We start from the raw sequence: 18,823 nt of genomic DNA, 5'->3' as shown, positions 1-18,823 counted from the left end.
CATTTAGCTGGAGAACAATGAAATATTTACCAGGAAGAATCAAATAATAAGGAATTGGTGGAGACCACAAACAATTACGTCAGTAAATATTGACATTTATATAAGTTCACTATCATAACTTTCAGGATTGGCATTTTAATGTTTTCACTGCCCACTGTTTTTTGTTTTTTTTGTTTTTTTTACAAAATTTTTTTTTCCCAAAGTTCCATTTTAAATGTTAGATTTATTAAAATCTTAATTCATGTCACAAAGTCTATGGTCTTTATTTTTGGCCTGTGGAAATTGGTGACAAATAATGCTGTGAAAATATGGGAGAAGAGTTTCCTTTCCTTTAAGACTGAAGGCATGTAATCTGAATTGCTCTGATTCAGCCGGTTTTTGTTTTTGTCCCTTCCCCCCCGTGCTCCTTGGATCTGTGTTAATAGCTTTATGTCTTTTGTGTTGTTCCTCCTCAGATACAGGTGTCATACTACCCCCCTGGTCAGTATCCCAGCTCAGGCCAGCAGTACCGTGTGCCCCAGCCCATTTCCCACCAGGTGTCTTATCCTGCCCAGCGCACACAACCTATGCCTCAGCCCACACAGCAGTCAGGTCAGTTCTTTCTGCTGTGTAGTACCTATGTACTGTGCTGTGCTGTCATTAAACCTGCCTCTTGTTTATGTAGAAGAATGAGAAGATTTAAGGTACTGATGTAATATTTGTTCTTAACAAACAGACGCACACACACTTAATATCTTAAGTGTCCACATAGCAAGTTAGCACTGTAAATAAAAATGAACATGAGATATGGATTGAAAATAGAAGATACTTTTTTTTTCCCCAAGACCTCTAAAATGAATCCAGAACAATGCACAAGTAAAGGCCATATGGTTTTAAATTCATTATCCTGTCCCTTAGCAAAATAAACGCTAATCTTACTCAGTTTCAAGATTAGCAGGTGTGAGGTTGATTTTAAACAACTGTGGTCCCCCATTATTCTGCCAGGTCAAATATGACCAGACCAAAATACAGCTCTTTTTTTACCCTCAGGTAATGTTTCCCTCAGTTGTGATCCTCTGTGAACGTTGTATAAACGTCTGTGTTTATACAGTAAGTGACAAATACACATGGCTGACAACCTAAACGGGCTTATTATGAACATTGTACTCAGTTCAAACCGAGGTTACGGCTTGGTTTGGAATGAGAGTTTGTAATGACAAAGATTTATACTTAAAGAAGCAATGTGCAGGGTGATTTTAGCTCCTCTGAAAACTGAACTGAAAAATTACTTTACATCTACTCCTTTTATTACCACAACTGAGGGTTTCATGTTTTCCTCTGCTGGTTGGCTTGACTGCACAAGTACTGAGTTGATTTACACCAAACTCAGTGGAGGGATTGGGCATGGACCAGTAAAGAATAAATCAAATGGTGGTGCAGATCTGGATCCGGGAATAGCTTTCATCACTTTCCTGAGCATTGCAAAATCTTAACATTCCTGTACTCAGCAAGTACTGTGTAAAACATCAAAATTATTTCCAAGATCCATTTAGGCGTTCTTATGTTGTTGTTGTTTTTTTTTTTTATTCAGCATACCACTAACAAAATTAAACAATAACAACAGTGGTGGTAAACCTGAGAGAGTCCATAAAACAATTATATAAATCTCACACCGTGTCACAGAACAGATAACAAAACAACATAGTTGTCATGCATGGAGATAAAAGATGACAAATGAATGAACCTACTTCAGAACATAAGATGTTGATGTGTAGAGAGATGTGCTTTACTGTTTGTCATTCTGGAGCTTTAATTATTTGTTAAAACACAATTGATATGAAACCTATTGTATCATTATATTCCACATCAGTTCTTTTCCTGATATGTATTCTAGTTCAGCATAATTTGGCCATTTTAAAAAGGACTAACAGTCTTGCAATGAGATAAAATTTTCATCTGTCGTGCTGTGCACTGATTCTATTAAAAAAAAATAAATAAAAAAAAATCTCTCTGAAAAGCAATGGAGCAGCTGCCAGCTGTCTGTAAACAATTCACCCAATTTCTCATTCCTTGTACTGTTCTCTATTATTTACCGTCCCTCCTAAGTTGTTGTTCTCCATTTGTTGTCTGTTGCCATCAGGTCTCCAGACAATGATACCCAGCCAGCAGCCGAGCTACCAGAGTATGATGGGTGTGCAGCAGCCCCAAAACCCTGGTCTGCTCAATTCTCAGAGGGCAGGAATGGGTGGGCAAATGCAAAGCATAATGGTCCAATACCCACAGATGCCATCATATCAGGTATGAAAAGATGTTGCACCATGCAGCTGTCTTAGAAATGAAACTTAATTACATGTAACTAAAAACAAATTTCACTGATTTACAGATTTCTAGACACCACATTTTTGCAACAGAGCACACATCAAATGTTTAAACTCAGTTTCATGAAAAATATTGGCTCATTTTGAATTCTATGGCAGAAGAATGTCTCAAAAAGATGAAATGGTAAACAATGGGGAAACAATTTGATGAGAATCTGGAAGAATCTCCCTGCACAAATGACAAGGCTGAAATTCAATATTGGATTGCTGTAATCTTCCCCAGGCTGCACTCCATGAACAACAGGCATTATTCTTAATGAAAATCACTCCATGGGCTCAGGATCACTTCCAGAAATCATAGTCTGAGAAAACAGTCCGTCATACCATCCACAAATGCAGGTTTAAGGTTCATCAAGCAAAGAAGAAGCCATATGTGAATATGATCCAAAGATGTTGCTGTATTCTCTGGCCAAAGCTCATTTAAATTGGCAAAGTGGAAAACTGTCCTTTGGTCAGATTAATCAAAAATTTTAATTATTTTTCAAATCCATTGAGACTGTGTCCTAAAAACTAAAGAGCTTACACACCTGGAAAGGTATATACAGGTTTTATAGCAACATAAGCTCCCATCCAGAAAACATCTGTTTCCAGGTAGGCCTTATATATTCGGCAAGATAATGTAAAAACCACATACTGTGTCCATTACAGCAGCTTCATAGTAGAAGGCGAGTTGCTCTCGTTAATTTCAAAATTATCTTATCTTTTTCTAACCCACTTTAAAGCACAGCGCTAAGGAACTGAATGTTTTAAAATCAGTAAAATTTAAGCTAGAGCACAAGTTTTTGACAACAAAAAAGGATGTCCTTACACCCTTTTATTAGCTGAAAACATTTGGACTTATTACACAGTTGGTTTAGGCAAAATAAATAAATACACTCATACTTCATATTCCTGCAATTTAGATTTGGAAATGACTGTATCTCAAGAACTGCAGGGAGTAATCAATCATCAAATGCTTTGTACCATTGGACTCAAAGCTACTTTAATTTCAAGACTGGCCTTTGATCTAGCATAAATTTTAAGTTTACTATTTCAAATGAATGTTAAACTATTGCTGTAATTTCATAGTTTCACGTTTCATCAGCCAAAGGAAAGTACTTTCAAAAGAAGGTGTTAAATTTGCATGTGGTGAGATTTACCTTTTCTCAAAGTTTAATTAAAAGAAGTGAACAAAGTCCACAATTCAAAACAAAACAACACAGCTGTACAGTCTGTAGTGCAGCACAATGTATAGGAGGAAAAATTCATTCGGCGCAAGAATTAGAACTAGATGAAAATAGACTCAGTGTTAATTAAAATGAGGCTCCAAGCACAGGATCGTATCAGAAATAAAAATTACTGCAACACAGGTCCTGCTAACTTCTTTAACCTCTGAAGACATTAAGTGCACCACCAATTTATTCTACCTAGAACTCCTACCTAAAAATTGTCTCTCCCCCTTTTTTTTTTTTTTTTTTTTTTGTTTCAACCCTTGCCCAGGTGCCTGTGGGAAATGAAAATCAGCAGGTGGTGCAGCAGCAGTACCAGCAACAGGTGATGGTACCAGTCAGCCAGTCTGTCCAGGCGCCCATGCCTGTCTACTACAGTGTTATCACACCCACACAGCAGAATAGCACAAGGTATGTATCTAAATATATCATAGCTTTGCTGAAGAGTTTCAGATTTCACTTGGTATCCACCTTTCTTGGGGAAAAAAGAAAATGCAGGTTCTAAATGCTTAGACTTTCAAAAGAAGCTGTAAATTTCCATACAGATGCCGACAAGTAGAACCAATCTTTTTTTTTTTTTTTTTTTTTTTTTCTCTCTCCTCCTCCTCAAAGTGTGTCTGCATCCTTCAGACCACTGTGACTGCTAAAGAAACTGTTAATTGCAAAATCTGAATTGTGATATACTGACAGATGTCTGTTAAACATCGGACATTTCTAAAATAATTTTCAATAGCTTAATGTTTGGATATCTCTGTAATTATACGCCTTTGTGTGTGTCTTTCCTGAAGTCCATCAGTAGGTTATCTGCAGCCCCCCAGCAATGAACAGTATCAAATCACACAATCGCCGTCCCCCTGCAATCCTCAGCAGTTGCCGCAGCAATATTCAGGTGAGTACAGAGAAAAGGCTGCAAAGTGGCCATTAGTCATACACATTTAATTTTGGATCGTCCTTCTCAGGGGGAAAAAAAATTCTGTGACCAAATGACCCTCCAGAATCCATTATGGCCTCATGTGGTTTTAAAGTCTATCCAAATGTTGTAGTAGGCCAAGTTGCATCACCTGTATGATGTGTTGATGAAAATGCTGATCAACAGGTCAGGGTGTATGTCTCTTTAATGGTCATAGTGATATTACCTGGAAGCCCTACATTAACTAATAGTAGAGTCAAAACTTGGAACTGTCCTTTACGGATTTGGGTGAAAGAAAATCAGGGAAAAGTTCAGGATCGCAGAGTTCACGCACTGAGTTTGAAAATCAGTGTCCTTAAAAAAGGTTATGTTTGAAGAAATTGGAAAATCCCTAAACCTCAACGAGACCTTGTGCTCCCATTTGCTCTTAAGTAAATGTTGACGACATGATGGTCATGTTGTTTTTTTAAACCTCTGAACAAATAAACACACGCCTATTTAAAGGCACAAAGACGGACCTGAGACTGAATTCAATAATGCACTTTAGTTTTGAATGTAAATTTTTTGTGTTATTGTAACATACATTTTTCACCATTAGACTGAACCTGCAGTACTTTGTCTAAGTTTGTGTTTGCAAAGAAAAGGAAAAGAAAAGAAAAACTGGAATTAGAGCTTAACTTGTTTAAACAGGAGCTTTCACACAGCTGTGGGGGCCTGTCAATACTGTTAAGAATATATAAGCAATAATAATTGCTTAGAAGACCTGTTTAAATAATACGTGTGCCTGTCTCTCTCTCTACACTCCCTTAGGAGTACCCCCTCCTGGGCCTGGGGTGATGGTCATGCAGCTCAGTGTCCCCAATGGACCACAGCCTTCCCAGAATCCTCCTCTGGTCCAATGGAACCCATGCAAATACTACAGCATAGAGCAGAGACCCAGCAAACCAGGAGAGCTCTACAAACCTGACAACACTCCACAGGTACACAGCCATCAACATCTCCTCTGCCATTGGGTTCAATTGTTAACAACTGTACAGAACTTCATGAGTCCAGGATGTAGCCCACAGATCCATCGATCCATTTATTCATCCCTCTACATGTATCATTATCATTTGTCATACTGCTCAACTGTTAAAGATGCCGGCAATCAATCTGTCCGTATGTTCAAGTGACGGGTATCACTCCATCAGGACGATGGAGCTCTGTTTTTATATTTTATGTTTTGCTTTTTCTCTTTGTCTTCAGGCCACTACCCAACTCACAAGTCCCCTGGCCTCTCCAACTCAGTCTCCCACCCCATCTCCCTCCAGCAGCGTCAACAGCGTCTGTCCAGGCCTTGGACCATTACCCCTTATTTCCCAGTTTCCCCGGCCAGGAGGCGCAGCCCAAGGTAAAGGTTGAACAAAAAAAGTTCTGAGTGAAATGCATGTAAATGTACACACAGTGGAGATTGTTGCCATATATGGCGTCTATGTAGCTCATGATGCATTTGAGTAATCCCACTTGACACATGAGGCACTGTACATTGCACTTTATCCCTGCCACGTGCCATTGGATGAATCACAAGTTCACGCTGTTCCTGCTGTAGGTTTAAACACCTGATCTGTCTTTGCTCTTTCACCCATTTCCACACAAACTCTATAAACCTTGTCAGGTGCCTTTTGGCCCTGAGCCCACAGGACATAATACATCACTACGGTTGCAACAAATGACAGGCACCATGCTGTTTATTTTAATGGCAATTATTCACATCACTGATCTTGTCTGACGAATAGACCCAATGTTTGAAATGTGAGATTGCTCACTCAGACACAGTCTTACATCAGATGATTCCTGTAATATCACTATCAGCCTTGTCTCTGTTTGTCTTTGAAGCATAAAATAAGCCATATGATAGTAGTAAACCACGTTAGGTAAATTGACATTTTTCTTTTCTTTTAGGTTGTTGTTGTTGTTTGGGTGGGGGCAGTGTTTGTGTGTGTCTGTGTGCTCACTTTGCTTCTTTGGGTCACGTGATCTCTTCTGGGGCAATAAAACACAAATCGTTTGTTTGTTGTTTCAGAATTGATCAGTTTGACATGTTAATATGGTTTAAATTGTTTAGGCGATGGCAGGTACTCTCTGTTGGGGCCGCCGCTCCAGTACAGCCTTTGTCCGCCTCCCCTCATACATGGCCAGTCCTCCTACAGCTCCCATCAGGTCAGTACTGACAAGCCTCCATGATGAATCCTAAAGTGTCAGGTATTTGTTAATTATAATACAAGTTAGTTAATTAGAGGCCTTTCTTTTAATATGTTGCTTCTATGATTCTTGCTGGCCTTAACAGATCCATGATGAATCTGACATTGGATAAAATACACCATGAGAAACAAGGCTGTTTTCAGTAGAGATAGAGGTTATACAGGCATTATCTAAAAACGTTGCAGTATGTTGCACTACCAAAAGGTAATAAGGTCACAAACATACTATGAGCTGTCTGGGTTGCACCCTTCATCAGTTCGACTGTGCCCTCTAGTGTGCATACTGTTGCCAGCTGTTGGTATTTCCCGCCACTGAAGACTTTGAGAGTTTTAAGGCTCTACTGATTGTGTATGCCTCCATCTAGTGTCCTCTTATGTTACTGCATTTTGGTAATTAGCTTTACACTGAGTGTGCTTACTGTTTCCAGGGCCAAGGAGTAATTAAACATGGCACACGAGGGAAGAAACAAACACTCAAATCTGCATCCACAGATCTCGGCACCACTGATGTTGGTAAGTTTCAGACACATTGTCACATACAGGAATATACTAGAGGATCTCAAAGTGTTTGGTTATTTTCTTTTGGAAGCTGTAAAATTAACTTTGAGCTGTTGTGGTCAGCACTGGCAGAATTTAAAGTTCTACTGGCCTCAGGTCTCCACACCATTGTTTCTCTGTTATTTCTAATGTGAAGGAACATGTTCTTCAGGTAAGCCAGGCTGCAGCTCGATCTCCCTGACTGTCTTTGTTTTCTTGTCCAGTGGTGAGTCGAGTGCTTGAGGTAACGGACCTGCCAGAGGGGATTTCACGTCCAGAAGCTGAAAAGCTTTTCAACCAGCTTTCGATGTGCGGTGCCAAGATCCAGTGGCTGAAGGAGCCCCAGGGTGGCCGAGGAGGCGCAGGAGGCTGCGGCCCCTGTCCTGGTGCGGGTCCCTCTGGACCAGGAGCCACTGCTGGGCCCGGGGCCACTGTGGGAGCAAAGGGAGATGGCAACGACCCGGCTCACCTGTACACAGTGGTGGCGGTGTTCCCCAGCACCATGGCTGCTCAGAGTGCCTCCTTCAAACTTAACAACAGCGGAGCCAGTCTCTTCAAACTGAGAGCTGCCAAAAAGAACTATGACCTGCGCGTGCTGGAAAGAGCCAGTTCTCAGTGAAGGAGAGTGGGAGGAAAGAAAGACAGAAAGAAGGAGAGACTCTAGGTGGAGTTGTGGGACAGGAAGGAGGGCTGAGGGGGACTGCTCTTAGTGTACAATTTAAAAACAAAACAAAAAACTAAACAAAAAAACCATGCGTTAAATGTATAAAAGGGAAGAAGGTGTGAATCATGAAATGACTGGTGTTTGGTTGCAAATATGATTTTGTTGTTTGTTTTTATTCATTGTTTTTGTTTTGTATTTATATAGCAGAAGAGCACACAAGACACGTGAGCATGTGTTTCACTGTTGCCGTGGAATGTGTGCTGACATTATACAAAAACATGCAATGCCACACACATACACAAACATACCAGGAGAAGCAGACACACAAATGCAGGCAACAGGGTCACGTAGCACATAACAAAAACACACTGGACAGTCGACCTCAGTCAAACCTTTTCCTCCTCTTCCTCCTCCCTTCTGCTCTCCAGCCCCTCTTTCTCTATTTTCTGCCTATGCTTTCTCTCTTTTCTCTCTCTCTGTCACCCAGTTGTCTCTTTATCCAACATATGTAAACATTTTCATACGCACAGTTGCGCACTCTCTCTGCTCTCCTCCGCCGCTCCTCCCTCTTTTACTTGCCCCGTCTCATGCTGCATCTTACCTTCCTCTGCTCCTCTGTCCCGCTCATGTGCACTCTCTGCTCTCTCCTCTCTTGCTTTCTGTTTGCCTTACTGCTGTTGTGGGTTTCTGTATTGCGCTGTTTTTTTCTGAAGTTTTTTTTTTTTTTTTTTTTCCTTTTTTTTTTTTTTTTTTTCTTTTTTTGGGGGTTTTTTGAGGTTCAATATATTTATATAAGTGATGTAAGGAATAAAATAAATCTATATATTCAGTGATTTTTTTTTTTTTTTTTCTTTCCCTGAGTGACAAAGTTTAGGCCTTCCTTTATCCTTTACTCCTTCCCTCTTCATCCCTTTCTCCTCCTCTTCTTCTGCCCTCCACCTCACTTCTTCTGTCCTGGCCTGTCTCCCACGCCTCACCCCCCCATCCCCTTCACTCCACCCCGACGCCCCACTGTGTTTGCGTTTTTTGTTGACAGCTGTGCAGAACGTATCAGAAGAAGTAGTTAAAGTGCACAATGATTGCATATGTCTACTGTAAATTTTATTTAATCGGTTATTTTTTGTTTGTTTTTAAAAATATAAAAGTCGAGAAAAAATCTATCAAAACATCTCCTGTGTCATTGTGGTTCATTGTTTGTTTGGCTTCTCTGGAGCCAACTCTGAAGTCTGACCTGCGGAGACACAACCAGGTTAGTTCCACCGCCTGTGTGTTTGTGTGTTCTGTAATAGTATATCACACAACTTTGCTGCATGAGCCGAACAGCTTTCCTCCAGAGAATATTCCTTCCTTTCAATCACATCTGCCACAGGCTTCCAGCTGGGTTCTGATCTGTTATTTGTTTAAACTCAAACAAAATCGTTTTAGTTCTTGTTGTTTACAAAAGCTTCTGCATTCCTTTTTTCAGGTCTTTCCTCTAACGCCTGACCCCTCTGTGCATACTGAACACATTCAGGCTTCCCAGAGGAACAACCATCTGCAGGTCTGGGCTCTTCTTGCTGACTGAAAGGTCACATACAGCATCTCTGTTAAATTTTCTACATTTTCTCTGTCTCCTTACTCTCTGACACGCTGTGCTAACTGAATCATTCTGAGTCAAACATATAGTTGTTCCTAGTGAATTCAGCAATATACTGAGGGCAAACATGATGTAATGCTTAAAGATGATAAAAAATTTTTTTGTGTCAAGGTTTCTTGGCCTCAGATAGGAAAACAATCTCAGCTCCATTTGGTAGCTGTATATTTGATCATATCACATGATTCATCAGCAAATAGTTGCTCAGTGATGGAAATAGAAGCCTTTCATACATTCATCTTGTATTATTCAAGCTGAGCAACACCATCTACTGGTGAAAATGGCCAAATCCACAGCTGTTGTTGCCACCAAGTGTCTGTGGAGCAGCATGACATGTTGATGACTCCAAATTGCTGGAGGACGTCAAGTTTTTGTTTTTCATTTTTATACATTTAATACAAAAATGGCATGTTCATCTATTTAAAGCTCCTCTGGCTTTTCAGGCATCCTTGTAAAATAGAAGGACCAACATATAAAAGTAACTTTAACACAATGGCAATACATGTGCCAATACCAACACAACTGTAGTTTCCTAAATGAGTCTGTCAGCTGAGCTGTTGTCCATTCAGATTTTATTTCTTCAACCTCAGCTCAATTTCTCTAATTGATGATCATTGTATTATCCTTTAGAACCAGAGTAAATATATTTAGAATGAGAGGAGCAACAACAAAAACTTGGATCAGTTTTGGTGAATACAGAGGTTTAGTTTCAGCTCCTCTGCTGCAGTGGTTGATTCAGTAAAGTCAAAAAGCTGGTCATTGTGTAGAGATGTGTGAGCTAATATTGTACGTTAGTCTTTACTGAGCAAAGAACCAGAAGTAGCTGGGAGATCTTCTCAGCGTTTAAAGCGCTCAGCTGTCCCAAACAGTCACATAGACGACACACATACACACACACACACACACACACACACAGAGGCTGGGCTGGGCTGGCCTGCTGGCATTACTCATCTCAATGTCCCACCTGTTGGAGCCTCATTTGGAAAGTCAGGCATGTAAATGAACAACAAGGCTGGTAGAAAAAGACAGAGTTACCAGAAGTTTTTATGCTGTGGAGACGCTTCTGACTGTGTTGGCACGACCAGAACCAAGTCACTTTGAGAAGAAGAGGAATTCAAGTTCCACGGTCAGTTTCTGTTCATTATGTGTTTGTATATTGAATAATCATTTTGCTTCTCTCACTCATTCTAACCTCTCACTAATAGTTTTTTTTAATACGTTAAGGGTTGGGATTGTAAAACCTTCCTCATTCATGTCCTTAACATGTAGAGCAACCTGAGAAGAGGAAATCCCTCAAAAAAAAAAAGTCATAAATCTTAACTGAGTCTTGGTTTCACTTTTCCACATATCAAGTTGTACAGCCGAACGAAAACGTGAAATGTTCGGTCTGGCATAAAGTGACTGCTTGCTCACTGATTGTGAACGGGTGGCCAAACTAAAAGATTTTATCATTCACAAAAGAGGGAAAGGAATTCCTTCTCCACAAACACAAGTGATGCTGGTGTGTTTTCTCTTTACAGTGACACCTGCTGGTTCAATCTCTCGATAACTGGAAGAACAAAACCTCAACTGGCCAAACTTCATGGCGAATTATGATTCGTAAGTTCAGTCTGCAGACAGAACAAAAACATTTTGTTATTTTCTCTTCACTTGATGTAAAAATGACTGTGAGGTAGATGTTTTCCATTACTGTGTGGAAAGTTACTTCCTAACACTCTCTGGTCTCTTGATATTAGAAAATAACAGAAGATGAGGAACAAACACACTAAGACCCCCCATGAGTATGTCGCAATTTATTTTTCTGCATTCAAACACTTACTATCCAATGATGACAGGTTGGATGACAAGGACTCTGTGGATATTCATGACAACCCACCACTCCCTGATAATGTGGTGAGAGAGGAGGACAACACGGTGAGACATCTAATATCCAGCACTTATCATGTGACACACACTCTACAGGAGGCTGTTTACAAGTCACACCGAGTTCCAAGTATTCAAGATTTGTCACAGCTTATGTTAATAAGTTAATATGTTAACTACAAAAACAGATAAAGCTCACATTCATTCATCATTTTACTTAAATAAAACAAAAACACAACAACTCCTGTCACCAATCACATTTAGACAGTTTGTTTTATTCGCGCTGCTTTTTAGATCTGCAGCTAAGTCAACAAAAAACAACCCTGCCTCGACAAATGACATTTTGAAATTGCACACTGTCAACACATTATACAGTGTCAATGGATTTCATGAGAAATTTTCTTCGGTGTAATGCAACTCTACTGGAAACTGATGACAGTGTGTTCGGTGGATGAGTGGGACACTGTCCCTGGAGACAGAGCGGACACCATTATTATTACGTTTTCAGTCAAACTGGTGGTGTTGTGAGCGACGCAAAAACAATCACTGCATAGAGACATATCTCAAAACCTGGACAGATAAAATTTGAATGTAACTCAAGTCAGTAAACATGGCCCAACCAACCCTTTAATATATGTTAATGAGTATATGCTGATCTTAATTTCACATAAAAATCACTCTTTGAATGGTTGATGGACCGATGTCACACGTTTTCTGCTTTCTCTTTGATTTGTGAACGATTTCCAAACATCAGCTGTAAGCCGTGAAACACACTGAGGCATCACGCTTGGTTTGTTTAGGAATCCTGACAGCTAAATAGAGTCGCAGAGTAATGGTGCTATAATGTGTGAACTCTCCCCGGTATTATCAGTTATTGTAGCGTAAATCCACAGCCTGACGGCCATAGAACACCTCTAATCCTGCCAGTGATGGAGAGACAGAGCCAGTTCAGTCTGTCAGGCGTCGGTCTGGTTGTGTGTGTGTGTGGAGCATCCTCATGACTCTCTTTGACCAGACTGGAGTCTATTTAGGAGCAGCCATGTCAAGCTTTCTTACATTCAGTTGGGAATTATGTCAGGCTCTGCTGAAGGCTATTTTGAGCTACATACATATTTTGAGTCCTTTCAACCTGCCCCATCTGTGCATTACGTGTGTCACCATGAGTCTATTTAAAAAAAATAAATAAATAAAATAAAAATGTATGTATCATGCTGAATTACTTTCGAAACAAAAATTATGGATTTAAGGGGAAAAAAAAAGTTTGTGAGACTTTGGAAGCGTTCATTTGTAGATCTGGCTCTGGCTGATATGATCCATTTTGTGGGAACCCAGACAGACTCCATGTGGCTCAGACTGCAGGGTGGCTCTGTATTAATAGAACTGTTCTCATGTAGAGCTCTCCAGCTGAGTGTGCTGGAGGGTACAGGGATCGTTTGTTTTAACGGAAGAGACGACCTGAAAATTGTGATGAAATCCAAAGATTCCATCTTTATTTAAAACACACAGGCCGATAAAACTGCCAAACTGTTTTCTGATTTCTGCACAGCTGGTCTCATCTGTTACAGCTGAAGTGAACTGAGCTGTTTTCTTTTGTCTTCCAGCAGTTGTTTCTTCATGATGCCTTTATTCTGTGCCTTCCGCCTCATTAATCTCCAGGTATATTTTGTATACGATGAAGAAGTAGAGGAGGAGGAGAAAGAAGAACCTCCTCCACCCGAGCCAGTTAAACCAGTCAATGACAGACCTCACAAGTTCAAGGACCACTACTGCAAGAAACCTAAGTTTTGTGACGTCTGCGCACGCATGATCGTTTGTACGTTTCTCTTTTTTTGTGTGTGTGTGTGTGTGTGTGTGTCAGGCCTTCATTTTCACTTCATTTTGGTTTCTTTTCAGTAAACAACAAGTTTGCATTGCGGTGTAAGAATTGCAAAACCAGCATCCACCACCAGTGTCAGTCCTACGTGGAGTTCCAGAGGTGTTTTGGCAAAATTGTGAGCCTCATGTTCCGCAGAAGTTTAATGGCGCCATATTTAACCTGTAAATCACATTTCTTTTATATTCTGTGTACTCATCACTGATTCAGTCTCCTCTTTTAGCCCCCAGGGTTCAGACGAGCGTACAGCTCTCCTCTGTACAGCAGTCAGCAGAACGCCACAGTCTCACAGCTGCTGCCTTTTTGTGAGTCCCGCTGATGCAAACGGCTGCATGAAGAGGAAACTCACTTAGAAATCAGAAAATAAATCAAACTCTCTCATTATATCCTAATTTCATGTAGCCATGTTCAAACCAACTCTTCCTTTTTTATTTATGTGTTTAAAGCATCAAGTTGTAGGTTTTGCTGTTGCTTCTCTGAGAACCTTATTATCTAATCTTATCTATAAGACGTATAGATTTCCACTTTAATACTTATTACAAATTGTGTGACCCACGAATGGAGGTTTAACTGACATTAAAATAACTTGCCATGATTTTGTTTTCTCTCAGCACAGTCAAACCGCACTGACCCCGTGTTTGAGACGCTGCGGATCGGTGTGATCATGGCCAACAAGGAGCGTAAAAAAGGGTCAGAGGACAAGAAGAATGTGAGTGTGGATGCACTAAAATCACTAATATCAGAGCGAAGCCGCCCTCCAACACACAGCCACTTTGTCCTTATTTTACTTTAAATCATCATTTTCTTTGCTGCTGCATTTTTACTGAATCTTTTCCTTTAGCCGATGTGGGCTCTACTATTAAATTATTATTATTCCTAAATTGTCCAGATGATGATGATGATGATGGAGGAAGATGAGTCCCAGCCCAAACAGGAGGACGAGGGGGGTGAAGGAGGTGAGTACATGCTGAACAAGTTGTCAGCAGTTGAAGGAGTAGATGGTTTTGTTATGTCCAGCTGCGACTCCTGCTCCTCAGTCCGCCATGTCCTTTTTCCCCTCTGCTCTCTGTCTCCATGTTCACGATGTCCCAGCAAACACAGAAGGAGACAAAAGGGGAGACAAAGCTCCTGCCGATGACAAGGTCAGAGATAACATAACGAGGATGATGTTGGTGGCAATGATGAACGATGACGAATAATATTTGTATATTCTCAGAGTAAAAAGCTTCAGCCGGGGAAGATCGGTGTGTTCAGTCAGTCTCACTACTATCTGGCTCTCTATCGCTTCAAGGCCATCGAGAAAGACGACCTGGACATGCAGTAAGAACGTCTCCACACCTTGTTGGTGTTTCTCAATGCTTCTTAAATTGTCTGTATTCTGGTACTCATATCCAGCTTCTTCCTCAGTGCTGGGGATCGCATCACCGTGATAGATGACTCCAATGAGGAGTGGTGGAGGGTGAGTCTGCACACACTCTCATGTATTTCAGCATATAGATGATGGAGGTGATTTCAAGAGTTATGAGATTTTACAGAGACACAGCCACGGGGCAAGAGGATCAGTTAATTAGATCTTGATTATTATTTCCTTCTTTAACTTTTGCCATCGGATGGTTGTCTTTTTTCAGGGTCAACGGCGTGGCAGCTGCTTCAGAGCATTGTGGGTAATATTGTAATATGGTGGTGAAGACCACAAGCTTAAGTTCTGTGGAGAACTTTGGGAATTTCTGCCAGTCCACAGTTTTGTGATTTTGGTCTGGACCTGGCTGTAGAACGGACAATATAGAGTTGATTAATTAACGTTGCACTGACTGTCACACAGTTTGGAGTGATGGGAATTCTCCAGAATCAGGTTCTAAATAAACTGCACTGTTTCCAGGGAGGGTTAATGTTCATGTTTAAATCGAGTCATTTTACTGATCTACACATGGAGCTGCAGGACTGAACTGTTTCAGCCTCTCATCCACCAGGGGAAGATCGGAGAGAGAACAGGCTTCATACCCGCCAACTACATCATCCGAGTGCGAGCAGGAGAGAGAGTCTACAAGGTGACACGCTCCTTCGTTGGTAACAGAGAGATGGGCCAAATCACACTGAAGAAAGACCAGGTCCACACACACACACACACTGCTTCATTATAAAACTAAACCACAAAACATCTCAACTATATTTCAACCAAATCCCAAACTGAAGCGCTAAACACACCAGAAAAAAGCTGGTACACACAAAAGCACAAACTTGTTAGCGTGCTCCCACAAGTTATCTTGTTTAATTAATTAACGGAAGAATTTAATGAACACTAATCCAGAGGAGGGAGGTCAGCATAACAAACCCAACCATCATGCATTTCTATGAAAATTAAATTCTCTTTTAAAACGGTTTAAAAGAAAACACATCTTCCAGTTCAGTTATTCTTTATTCATTTAAAAAGTCATTATGTAGAAATACACACACACACACACACACACACACACAAGCAAACGTTGGGTTTTCAGAGAGAGATAAATGTTGCAGTCTCCCACTCACAGGTTCTTCTGGTGTTAAAGCGCACAGCTGGTCACATTTAATCCTTCCTGTAAACTTGCCCACACTTAACTCTAAACCCATATTCCTCTGTTGAAGATGTGAAAACTGCTCAGCAACAAGCTCAGCTGTCTGCTACAACATCTTTGGCACATATGGTTCCAACACATGCTGCCAAAGTTGGACTTTTGTGAGCTCCATCCGTAGTGATCTCAACGAAATAGCAAATCAAGATTATTTTATAATTTCAAGGGGTTTTTTTGTTTCTAAAAGATTAAGTTTGTAAGAGTAGGAGTGCAGCACGGCGGCATTGTGATTCACGCCGTTTCCCCACAACAAGAAGGTTGTTCGTCACGTTTGCAAATAAAAATGTTTTCTTTGTTCTTGGAGTCTGGATGGCAGATGCTGCGCGCTCCATATAACACAGCCACAAAAACACTCCACAGTACTGTCCCCTTGTGAAATATATTTATAGAAATGTGACAGTGTAAATGTGTGTCCTCAGATTGTGGTGAAGAAGGCAGAGGAGGTGAACGGCTACCTGAAGGTCAGTACAGGGCGCAAGCTCGGCTTCTTCCCCTCCAACCTGCTGCAGGAGATCTGAAGAGGAGCAGCAGGCATCTCCTCCTATCGCAGTCTCATCTTCTGCTCACCTGCTGTCCTACTGAATCAATTCTTACTTGAATTTCTATTTCAGCACGTTTTTCTTCGTTCTTTTGCAAAAGTCATAAATGACCACAGAATATATTGTGACAAGTAGACCTACTTAGTATGTAGAGTCAGAAAAATAGCTGAATGGAAAATAAAAATAATTTAACTTTGCACCTGTTGGTTTCAGTCTGAGGATTATGCCTGTTAGCAAACAGATTGAAGAGCGCTACCAGTTTTGTTTTGTTTTGTTTTGTTTTTTTGGGTGCATCGTTTTCGGGCTTATAAAGAAATGTGCCTGCGTGGTAACAGGTGAAGCATTATTACGCATCTGAAATATCCTTTTCATTTAATTTTAGAGAAAGTAAGTTCCTAGTTTTGTCATAAAAAGATTTTATTTTTATTTGTCTTCACTTTCATTAGTATGTCTAAAGTAGTTTTGTTTGTACATTTGAATCCAAACACCATGTAGCTGATACAGCTTCCACTCTTATCTTTCCAAGATCAGCAGAATTACAATTGACATTATTTTATTATTATTAACAGTATTGGCAATCATTGGCATGGCATCCATATTGAATGTTGTGTGTGTGTCTGTGTGTAAAATACATGTCACAGGAGACAAAAGAAAAACTCTTCTTGTCGTAATTCATGTTGAGGGTAAGAGTGTAGTCATTTCCTCACAAGTCAGTGAACAAATGAGATTCAAAAGTGATAGAGGCATTTGCAGAACCCCAGAGGAGCACAGAGTTATTTTAAACATATATCCTGAGTGCAGTGAGTAGCCAGAGGAGAAACAGGGACTGACATCTGGAGGTCCACAGAGACGTGTGTCGGCTACAGGCCTCAGTAACATGGCTGCTAGGCAGACAGGAAGCCTTTAAATTTGGCTCTTTGCTTCCATTCATCCTTTTTTTCATCCGTATTTAGTAACGAATTCCTTTCTGTTCCTTCCTTTCTGTGCTCTACCTTTGATTAGATGGACTTCCTCATTCAGTTGCTTCTCTGTGCCTATTTGTTTGTCTGGATTACGCTGCCTCTCACACACACACACACACACACACACACCATGTGCGTTCAGATGCAGATGATGAGTTGTCTGGTCACGCCTCCTCCCTCCTCTGTTTGTCGGAGGAAAGGAGCAGCACAGGCCAAGCAGGTAGCTTTGCCAGGTTTCAGCAGTCTGATTGGACAACAGAGCACCCCCTTCAGATACGGGTCACTTCCTCCTGAGAAACAGCCTCTACTTCATGCTGCTCTGGACAGAGGGACTGCATGGAAGATATCACAGCTGCCATGTTATCATCCGCGACCCTTTGACCCTGCCACTCCTGACAGGGAGGATGGAGCAGGGATGCCAAAAAGTTTTGGGATTTTGTGAGAGTGGATGACTTCATATTCGAGTGTGCTGGTTAGAGGGCGGTGCCATGGAGGTGGGCGACGGCACGATACTGTCGCAATGAATCTGTTCAATTGTCCAGCTGACATTACAAAGGACAACTGGCACATTCAAAACATTTACTCGAAGAGTACAGATTCAATTTCCATTTCACCTCCAGATTATCTAACTGGCTTGTATTGGTGCTTTTTACTGCATCACATGCACCTGATCAGCAACAAAACTTTGCTCTGTTGCCAGGGAAACATGCCGCAGATGTTCAAATTTGCCACCATCCCCCTGCGACTCAGCATCCATGTCGACTTTGAAGTGGAGCCTCACAGTTCACTTTTGACCCCAGAAACCCAGAAACATAATGAAAGCTCAGGCATGAATATTTCCACCGCAACCTTACCAGCTCAGTGCAATGGTGCCTGCGTAATATTGTCTAAAGCACAAGGACACCTATCAGACATGTTAAGCAGATATGTGTTTAGCCAACAAATTGAATACTGAAGTTATATTAATACTTATTACAGCACTATAAAAGATACTGAATAACAGCATGCTCCACAGCCAGCTCGTAACAGTGATTTCACCCAACAGAGGTCCCTGTTGCACCGGATATCGAGCAAAGCACGCAGTCGTTCTAACTGAACCAACATCTCGCACCACAGGGAGACGTTGTGTATTTATTGTGAATAACAGTTGTGCAATCTGTACAAGCCAAAGAAAACTGGGCTTGTAAGAGACAACATATTGTCATTTTTTACGTTAACGATCATGATCCAGAGCTACTGGAGTGATTCATTTCAAATCATAACGGATCCCATATTAATAATCTATCAATGACATGCAGATATTTAACAGACATCGGTCAGTATCAACACACGATATTAAATTAAACTCCATCCAGAAGTCAAATTATTGTTACACGTTTGACAAATCTCCTCTCCTTAATTTGTGAGTCTGAGGTGTTAAGCATCACA

The 18,823-nt window shown here is 40.8% G+C and overlaps 2 protein-coding genes across 4 annotated transcripts in view; both read left to right on the top strand.

Moving 5' to 3' along the window:
* Positions 1 to 8,669, top strand: part of r3hdm2 (R3H domain containing 2) — a 44,327-nt gene extending 35,658 nt beyond the window's left edge. The window contains exons 20-29 of one of the 3 annotated variants that reach the window (XM_029501940.1): positions 456 to 591; positions 2,120 to 2,277; positions 3,837 to 3,976; positions 4,354 to 4,454; positions 5,286 to 5,455; positions 5,721 to 5,865; positions 6,580 to 6,674; positions 7,144 to 7,228; positions 7,477 to 7,632; positions 7,663 to 7,871. In XM_029501940.1, the coding sequence (XP_029357800.1) occupies positions 456 to 591; positions 2,120 to 2,277; positions 3,837 to 3,976; positions 4,354 to 4,454; positions 5,286 to 5,455; positions 5,721 to 5,865; positions 6,580 to 6,674; positions 7,144 to 7,228; positions 7,477 to 7,632; positions 7,663 to 7,871 (1,395 nt within the window). Of the gene's footprint in view, positions 1 to 455; positions 592 to 2,119; positions 2,278 to 3,836; positions 3,977 to 4,353; positions 4,455 to 5,285; positions 5,456 to 5,720; positions 5,866 to 6,579; positions 6,675 to 7,143; positions 7,229 to 7,476 lie in introns of all 3 variants that reach the window. The other 2 variants (XM_029501942.1, XM_029501941.1) reach the window with 2 other exon arrangements.
* A 1,868-nt stretch (positions 8,670 to 10,537) lies between these two features.
* Positions 10,538 to 17,003, top strand: LOC115043867 (SH3 and cysteine-rich domain-containing protein 3). The gene is made up of 13 exons (XM_029502628.1): positions 10,538 to 10,675; positions 11,070 to 11,148; positions 11,385 to 11,463; positions 13,069 to 13,225; positions 13,306 to 13,403; positions 13,509 to 13,590; positions 13,897 to 13,994; positions 14,175 to 14,241; positions 14,378 to 14,427; positions 14,502 to 14,605; positions 14,693 to 14,744; positions 15,256 to 15,393; positions 16,314 to 17,003. The coding sequence occupies exons 2-13, from the start codon at positions 11,132 to 11,134 to the stop codon at positions 16,410 to 16,412; spliced, it is 1,041 nt and encodes a 346-aa protein (XP_029358488.1). The 5' UTR covers positions 10,538 to 10,675; positions 11,070 to 11,131; the 3' UTR covers positions 16,413 to 17,003.
* Positions 17,004 to 18,823: the final 1,820 nt, after the last annotated feature.

This window comes from Echeneis naucrates, chromosome 5 (genome assembly GCF_900963305.1).
Source record: "Echeneis naucrates chromosome 5, fEcheNa1.1, whole genome shotgun sequence".
Lineage (NCBI taxonomy): Eukaryota > Metazoa > Chordata > Actinopteri > Carangiformes > Echeneidae > Echeneis > Echeneis naucrates.
This window is presented reverse-complemented; position numbering and strand designations above follow the sequence as displayed.

What these genes read in the sequence shown, in the direction of transcription:
- LOC115043867 (XM_029502628.1), top strand. An exon ending in TGAGAGAGGAGGACAACACG is followed by an intron (nt 11,464 to 13,068) that starts GTGAGACATCTA and finishes ATTAATCTCCAG; the next exon opens with GTATATTTTGTATACGATGA. An exon ending in GGACGAGGGGGGTGAAGGAG is followed by an intron (nt 14,242 to 14,377) that starts GTGAGTACATGC and finishes ACGATGTCCCAG; the next exon opens with CAAACACAGAAGGAGACAAA.